At 32.5% G+C, this 9,497-nt stretch overlaps 1 protein-coding gene across 1 annotated transcript in view; it reads left to right on the top strand.

Moving 5' to 3' along the window:
• Positions 1-5,353: 5,353 nt before the first annotated feature.
• Positions 5,354-9,497, top strand: part of LOC105625973 (E3 ubiquitin-protein ligase TRIM9) — a 123,451-nt gene continuing 119,307 nt past the window's right edge. The window contains exon 1 of the mRNA XM_012207281.1: positions 5,354-5,842. Within this exon, the coding sequence (XP_012062671.1) occupies positions 5,354-5,842 (489 nt within the window). The remainder of the gene's footprint in view (positions 5,843-9,497) is intronic.

Raw genomic sequence — 9,497 nt, 5'->3', positions numbered from 1 at the left:
TCGCGATATTAGCGGTACATTTCGTTATTCCCGTTTCGCGGGATGGGGCCGGGAAAGGGTGTATTACGCGAGCGAAGCTTACGGTAGAGTTTCACAGAAGTTCACCCGCAGGGTCTCCCTGGGGTCGTTCATGTACACGAATGAAGAGCGAATCCGTTTGGTTTGATTAAGGCAATTTTTCATTTTCTGGTGAATTTGTGGTTAGACTTAACCTGTGTAATGTAAAAATTGTAATACTTTTTTGCAATAAGTTCTTTATTGATTTTTCTAATTTAATTTAATTCAGAGGGATTGTTAATATTTCAGATTGATTGTGTTGAAAGTCCGGAAGTTATTAGCATTGCACACAGTCGTATCTGAAATAAATTTATTTAATAAATGCATAATGTAATGTTTAAAACATCTAACTTTGATTGTAATTGGATGTTTTATATTACAGTAAAAATTGTATTTTTTTAGCTATGGTTAAGCACGAAATTGATGATTTTGTACTAAATAACTTTTAAAGTTACTATTATAAAACTATTTAGTGATTAATCATAGCTTAAAAAATACAATTTTTACATTATTATTAAGTTAAATGCGATTAAGTCTATCAAAAATTAACCAGACAACAAAAAACAGAGCATAACGCTCATTTCTATCAATGTAGTTTAACTTTAATCTTGGTTTAACTAATTTGATCTTTTTCTAGTTCTAAGAAAAAGGATAAAAAAGGATTAAAAAAAGATAAAGAGTAAATTGACTCGAGATTAAAGTTAATTTACAACAAATCAGAAATAAAAATCCTAAACGGTCAAGCTGGATCTTTAGTGTTCAAATAATTTCGCGTGAATTTATATATTCATATCTAATCCTGCAAATTGTGCTCCGAATTTAATTTTCATTTAAAGTCAAAACTGGGCATGTATTTGAAATACTTTTATTTTAAAAACAGTACTTGTAAGACAATTATATTTCGTATTTCCAATGGAAGCTTATAAAAATATTTTGTATTTCAAATACTGACAATCAATCTTACTTTTGAATTAAAAAAATTCAAAAACCTTTTAATCGTTCCATTTTAAATATGACGTATGTAATACTTTCATGTGCTCCGCTGAAATACAAAATATACTTGTATTGCAAATATTGTATTTGAAATAGAAGTATTTCAAACATATACCCAGCCCTGTTTAAAGTTAATCTATATTGGTAAAAGCGGGCATTACAAAGAGAAGTTTCAATCGAAGAGCAGCGTAAATGCGAATGATTGCACGCAACTGGCTGTACCGCATATGAATCGTGTTGCACCTGGCTGCGGCGTATTATATCGAGCCAGTATCTAGGATCCCTGCCCTTTCCAACCCTCTGTCCATTGTCCCGTTCCTTTCCCCTCTAGAGAACCGGAATTCTCTCACGCATCTCGCTGGCGACGGAGAAACTGGCTGTCTTTCCGTTTTATTATCTCGTATCTTAGAGCGAGATACTTCTGTCGCGACGTTTCGCGAGAAGGTATTGTCGCGAAGTTACTTGCGGCCTGTAAGAAGTTATCGTGGATATATACCGCGAGTACTTCATTCTTGCTAAGACGATTTCAACAATGTCTTCGTTGAAGTGAGAATGTCGTAACTTTTATTCAAATAACCATTTTCTCTTCCGGCTGAAAGAAATGACGAATTCCTTTACATTGAGTATTCGCAATCTAAACTTTTCGTAATTAAATATTGAAATAGTTCAAAGATACTTAAGATATACATAAAGATTAATTATACAAGTATAATCGCTCATTTCTTTCTCCCATGAAAGAAAATATGTATCTAAAACAGATTACAAATTTAATTAATACGTTTTAATTTCAGCTATGGATGTAATTGTATAATAAATGTTTTTGGGCATGTATACATTTGTTTTAGACGAAGTCTGCGTGCATCGATTCTCGAATGGCCTCGATTAAGTGCCTCATGTAGGCGCGTCCCTGAAATATGCGCTCAGAGCGTGAAACCGGTTCCATATGGCGAGTAATTTCACAATATACCTAACATAGTTTGTACGAAAATAAGACTTAGTTAGAAAGAAATGGATTCCCATTGGGGTTGAAAGCGAAATAAAAATACTTTCGATATTTGAAGACACTTGCTAAAAAATTATACTATTTATACTTCCAATTATATCTATACAGAAAAAATTTATATACACATACATACGATATATATTTCATACATTCTATAAATCTAATTGTTCCTGTTAAAAAATGCTCTGACTGCTAATAATCGATAACGTTTTAATTAGTTACAGACACTATTTTAAGAATACATTTACAAAGTACAAAGTAAACCTGTAGAATATATTTCTTCTCACATAGAAAAAAATTATTAACAGTATTAATTAAACTGGAAATAATCTTGTTGATTCAGCAGTACGTTCCCACAGACCAGAAGTAGCATTTGTAGCAATTTATAGCTGCAATGTTTGCAATGGCTGCGTTCAACAGAAAAAGCAGCTTTGCAATTGTTGTAAAATTCTCGAATATGATTAGTTTATACATTTAGAGTGAAGAACTATAAAAGCAAGCCCAATCATATTAAAGAATTTCACAATAGTTGCAAAGCTTTCTTTGCTGAATGCAGTCAATGTTATTGCTAGAATGCAATGTATTGTAATATTGTTGGAACGATTAGTGCTTTATGCCACAAAATTTTGACCGCAAAGTTTATGGATTATATTCTTGTTTTAATAAAACATGTGTTTATATATTTGTTTCACAAACGTCAAAATTTTACTGCGATTAATGCAGAGTAACTTTAACTCGGTTTAACTTTTATCTTTTAAACATTAAAAAAAGATAAAAAGTAAGAACGATTAAAGTTAATTTACATTGATAGAATTGAACATAATACTGTTATTGAATAAGACTACTTCCAATTGAATCTATAATTAATACAAAATCATTTTTTTTCAATGAATATACAGTGTTAAAAAATTTCTTTCTTTTAACGTTTAGTTTTCATTTTTTCTTTACGCGAAGTTTGCGATTTTAATTTCTATGAAATGAATGAGAGTCTCTTAAGGAGGACATAAGGGCATAAAATACACATACACATATTATAATATTTATATGCTTTAAACAAACTATATGTGAAAGTGTTGTGTTCATAACATTCTGTTTTTATTGAGCAACACATTTTTAGATTATTTATTTTATTTGATATTAGTTTTATTGTTATAAACAAAAATTTTAAAAATAATAACAAAAATCTAAATTTTTTTAAATAAATATTTTAAGTAGGCATTAAAAATGACTTATGCAAAGTTTCATTGAAATTCACAATTAGTTTATAACAAATAAATATTTTATTTATTTATTGAACAATTAATATCTGCATCTCAATGTAACTTTTTACATAAAATATTTTTGAATTCATAAAGTATTTATACAAAAAATTCAGATTTTTATTATTTTATATATTATTTTAATACATTTTTATCTATTTCTATTAGAGTACAAATTTAAAAACTATTATTTTTTATTGAAATAACTTTTAATCCAGATAACTTTTGATTAACTGTCTCTAATTTTTTTGTATTACTTAAATGCAATTTAGATTAATCTGTAGATTAATCTTTTCAAATAGTTCTTAATATATTGCATTTGCAATCTCGTTAAATCACGGTTTGATACGGACTGATATGAAAAAGATGATAAAGTTGAAACAAGTTCCTAAAAAATTGAAATAAAAGGAGTATACGCTCTTGCGTCAGAAGCTCTGACCATTCATTTGGATCATATATAAACAAATAACACTTTATCCTAAACAGTTAAATTTCTAATGTCAAATTACACTTAATTTGAGTTACTTTCAATTATTTCTATAGATCGCCATTACTCCTATTCAATCATCATCATTAATTTGACTAAAATAATGAAATGAAACAATTTAATTTAACTCAAGGAAATGTATTAAATTCACTTAATAAATCTATTATTTACTAAATGCATACGTCAATATGGATAATATTTATTTCAAAATTAATCTTAAAAATGCACACATATAGAAGTTAAAGATAATAAAATTCATTGAATTCAAAGAATTGGGTTATCATTGCTCCTTTGATATCTAAGTATAATAACAAGTTAATATAAGTTTGAAAATCTCGTCTTCGTAAAGAATCCTTCTCGACACCTCTCGTTCCCCTTTACAATCACGCTCCTGAGTGTGCGTGGCCGTGGTGCGCGACGGTTCTTTGACTCGGTGCCGGGAGTCAGTCAACTCGGTGACGGCTTGCAGGCTGCGCGTTGCTGGTTTCTGCCAAGCGTGGTCCTCGGTGCTCACGAGTCCGAGCCAAGACGACGCGTGCGTCGCGTGTGTATATATATATATATATATACGTGTGTAAAATCGTCAGATATCAACGTGCGTGGAGTTGCATACTGTATCCGAGCCAACGATCTACCAGCGAGATCAACAATCGAGTCTCGGTGATTTCAACGTCGGGATCACCGTCACACGTGAGAGAAAACACGTCGAAACGGACCCCGGGCGCTTCTTCCGAAAATGCAAAAAGTCCGCGATGCGCGCGGTCGACAGGTGACACGTTCTCGTTGAAACGTGGAAGAGATTACAGTCCGCCCGTTGTACCGTAAAGTGCACTCTGTTTCACGATGCATCGTCAACGAGCACATTGGTGAGCGGATCGAGGGATTTCTGTCGGCGCGATCGATACGGATCCGTCGCGCGTGTTTCCGCGCGCGATTGTGGGATTCAGATTGCGAGTCTACTTGCGGTACTTAACGATGAAACTAGGAAGCATGTGCGATCTCTGAACTGAGATAGATCTAAATATAATCGATAGTTGAATTTTTCCTTTGACCTGCTTGGAAGTCTTTCTCATTCGTTCCACGTCGACTGAAAGCAAAGGCTCGCCGATTCATGTTCCACTAAAATCCTTTTGAAGAACATCTGTAGGACTCAACTCTTTTGTTGTGTTCGATTATTTTTTACAACCTTTTTTATGCGACCTTTTGAAAGCGTCAACAGTTTATGAGAATCGCTTTCCGATAGACCTTTTTTCAAAGAAACCTTCGAGTGTCATTTTTCCCAGCGAATCGGAATCCGTGAGAAAGTGCAGCGAATTTCGAATACCTCCGTAAATCGCTCCGTTTTAAAATAACGCAAAGTGCGTTCGATTGCGACGGTGAAAGGAGATCAACGGTGACCTTCGACTGCATCGCCACGTTGTCCGGCATCCTGAAGGAATCCTGCAGACCCGAACGAGGCGATCGAGCGAGCTGCCGCGGCTCGAGAAAATCCACGAGGAACAACTCACGGACACCAGGACGATCGGCAGACGACGTATCGCCGGTGCATCTGCGATGGAGGACGAGCTGCGATGTCCCTCCTGCAAGGAGTTATTCGTGGAGCCGGTGCTGTTGCCTTGCTGGCACGCACTATGCCTGGCCTGCGCGGTAAATCTCCAGGCACCGCCGGACTCACCGCCGGAGTCCACCGCCGACTCGTCCAACGCACCAGGCTCCGATCAGGAGGCCGACAAGTTGTCGATCCTGTCGGAGACCGACTCCGGAGTGGTTTGCAGCAGCACGTCCACCAGCTCGCGGCCAGGCAGCTACGTCGGCACTCCAGGGAACGGTGGCTTCCCGCCATCCGGTGGTACTCTCTGCCTATCATGCCCGGTCTGTCAGAAGACCGTATATTTTGACGAGGGCGGCGCCCATAATCTGCCCAAGTACCGTGCGATGCAGCACATCGTCGACAAGTACCAGGAATCGCGGAACTCACGGCTGCAGTGCCAAATGTGCGAGGGAGAACCGCGCGACGCGACTGTCGCGTGCGAGCAGTGCGAGGTTAGCACTTGAATTCTGATTGTAGAAACGGGCATATGGTCGGGATTGATAAACGAGGGTGCGAGGAACACACATGTAAAGCGAAACAGCAGGTTGTCGTACCGCATGCGTGATTTTCCCTGAAACGCGTCTGATTAGCTAGGGATTAAAGATTAAGGATTTGACGATTAAATGGAGGAGGGTGAGAGATATTATAATAATAAAGCCATGATAAGGCGCATAAAAGCGACGTATTTTTTAGCTATTCGAGTTAGGACGGAGAAGTAATTGGAGAATTATTGGCACATTAATATTGATTGAATTCTTTGTATGTGAATGCCGCCGTATATAAACGTACTTATGTACGTTTACTCGGAATGGAGAACTTTTTACAGGAATAGTAGGATAAAGTTCTAATCAAATTCTGTTAAAGCTGCTTATTAGTTGCAACATCATTATTATTCTTTTTCTGATTTTTTAATGTTTCGTTAGGTATTTTATATTAGTTGACTATTGATACAAACTATTATTATCTTTTATTGATTTAGTTTTTACTTATAACTTTATTTAATAGTTTTTTAACTTTTAACATAATAAATATCATAATATCTTGTAATCAGACAATTATTTAAAACAAATTAAGAAAAGAAGCACTAAACAATTTAGATCTTGTGCTTAATAATATTATATAATTTTCAGTACTTTCAATATTTTTAAATGTTCTTATAAAAATATTATTAGATATTAAGATATACTGTTGATTTGATATTTTTTTACTTTATTTGATTTATTCATATAAACACTTTGATTTAACTTATTAAGTATTATGATTTATTTAAAATCATGTCAAAAACAAAAGTTTTGTCATATTTATTTTATTTTATTTTGATTGATAAGAAACTATATAATAACATATTGTAATTATGGATTATTATATAATTATTCAATTTTTATTATTCAATTTTTAGGAAATTTGGAAGAAGATATTTTGTGTAGTTAAAGAATTGAATTCTTCTTGTAGCGAATTCTGTTAGCACCTCAAAGTTAAACAGCTCGTAGAAGTTTTACAAGTTTTTATTACTAAATTAGAAGAGTGCTAATAACTAATAAATAATAGTTTGCTATATAAATGCATAATTAATATGATTGATTTATGAAAAGGACATTGATTTATGATAATTTCACCTTCTTCATTCTAATCAATCCTTTTCTCTGTTTCTCGTCTTCATGTTTCGAGTTTTATCTATTTGTAGTTCTAGGAATGTACACGTGTAGTAGAAGTATCTGTACTCTCGGTTCAAACAGAAAATCACAAAATGTAATAACCGTGTTTTTCATTATTTTCATTTTTCCGCTTTTGGCTCCATAGAAAGCTTTTCTCTCTTTAGCGAGAAAAGAAAAAGTCTAAGACACTCATCGGCTTTGTTAAAAACTATACACAAGAATGAATAGGGTATTATTAAAATTTTGAAAATTGATATTTTTAATTAAAATCTTAATAAAAGGTAAAATTATCAAATATGTAAGGAAAGAGCAAATTATATACAATCAGGGCTAGACCTTAGGGCTTAATAATATTTTTATATGCAAATTCTAAATACATGCTCTTTCAGTTATATAAACTACGCGCCGTTTACTGTCGGACTTGAAATGTAATCATAAACTGAAGTTGAAATAATATATTGTTAGATATCACGTAATAGCGACCCTTGAGTTAAATAACATTTTGTTATGTTTAACTTATACATGTGTTAAAATGTAAATCATTCCATTTCTGTGGTTAGTTTTAAAGTAATTAGCAATGTTCATGTATGCATTTGGTAAATAATAAACTAAACTTGAATCGAATTTAATACATTTTTGAATTATTTAATTTTATTGTTTTAGTTGAATTAACGACACATTGAGTATAAGTGATGTCGACTTATAGAAATGATGAGAAAATAACTTAAGTTATTATAATTTGACATTATGAATTTAATAGTGTATCATAATTAAATTAATGATCCGATCGATTTGATAATAATGCTATACCGGCATCTTAAAAATCTATAAAAAAAAAATTTAGAACGATAAAAAAATTAATCGAAAAGTATTTTGTATATTTTTATTATGGCGTGCGATGGTTATTATGCTTATCTAGCGTATTTTATCTCGTCGCAATATAGAACATGCTTTTGCCGAATGCGATGTTATTTTCGTCAAAGGATAATGTCTAATACGTCTTTTGTCGTTTTCGTTTTTCGATATTTCTAGCCTGGCGCTGATTTGATCATTCTCTAGAAAAACTTCTGCCGCGTCGTAAGATCCGCAACAGCAAAAGTTTCCCAAGGCTACTATTCTTAACGACCGCGGCATCAGTCGTGTTTATTTCTCTTGTGTGCTTTCCTCATCCAGAGGCTCGTTAACTCCCCCTCGTTCTTCCTCGAAGTCCACTTCATAACTTTTCTCTTCGTGGTATAAGCGCACTAGAGTCGCTCTTGGCTACAAGAGCTGCCGTATATATCTTTATCGACATTAATATCGGGTATCGTAGGTGTGTCTTCTGAACAACAGAAATTTCGCTGGTCGAAATTTCAAATACAAGGGACAAATCTTGTATGAAAGTCGCGGCGCACTTTTGTTCACTTAACTCTCGTGACTTTAAATAGACTTTAAACAGTTCTCCGTTAATTTCAACAGTCGAACCGATGTGTCAAACGTCACGATTGATTATGAGAACGGGTATTTCTATCTCGCTTTTAGTTCCTCCCGGGTATAATGCAATAAAATACAACGTTGTTTGAATATAGAACTACTCTGATTTAAAATATAAATGCGCGAATGTAAAATATAAATGCGCTCTCAATGCACTGTTAGATATCAAAGGAATAATGGTAAATCCAATCTCTTGAGAGATTGGATTAAATAACATTTTGTTACTTTTAACTTCCATGTATAAATCAATCCCTTTCTGGGATTATTAGTATAGTTTCAAAATAAATAACTTCCATTACATTAACTTCCATTATATTAACGTATGGACTTATTATTAGTGAATAATAAACTAAATTTTAGTCAAATTACATTTTGAGTTAAATTATATAACTCTATTGTTTTAATTAAACTAATGACATATTGAGTGACGATTTATAGAAATGATTAAAAATAACTCAAATTGTGAGTATAATTTGATATTACGAATATAACAAACGAATGGAAAAAACAGTTTTACTGAAGTATTTAAAATGTATCTAAAAATTTAATTAGATAGAAATTTAAATACAGATTTGAAAATGATTTTGTTGAATTATCAAAATATTGTATAGAACGTTTAAGTATTGATGGCAATGCTATAAAAAGTTTTAACATTCTAACAATCAGTTTAAGCCTCCTGCATAATTTTATGATCCAAACAAAATTTTTCAGATTTATATCTAATAAATTTTAGATATTTTAACAAAATTCTATTCTTTCTATGAATATATATCTAAATTACATTTAAATATCTCATAATTTATCTCTTTAAGAATTTCTTTTATAAAACCTGAAAATTATATTATATATATATATATATATATATATATATATATATATATATATACTTCGTATTATAAACTAATAAAATTTAAAAAAATTAAAGTTAACTTTATACTACTTACTACTAACTTAAAACTTAATTTATTTATTACTAATA

The sequence above is a fragment of the Atta cephalotes genome (genome assembly GCF_000143395.1).
Source record: "Atta cephalotes unplaced genomic scaffold scaffold00004, whole genome shotgun sequence".
NCBI classification, from domain to species: Eukaryota; Metazoa; Arthropoda; class Insecta; order Hymenoptera; family Formicidae; genus Atta; species Atta cephalotes.
Note: the sequence above shows the minus strand (reverse complement) of the source record. Positions and strands in the feature narration are given on the sequence as shown.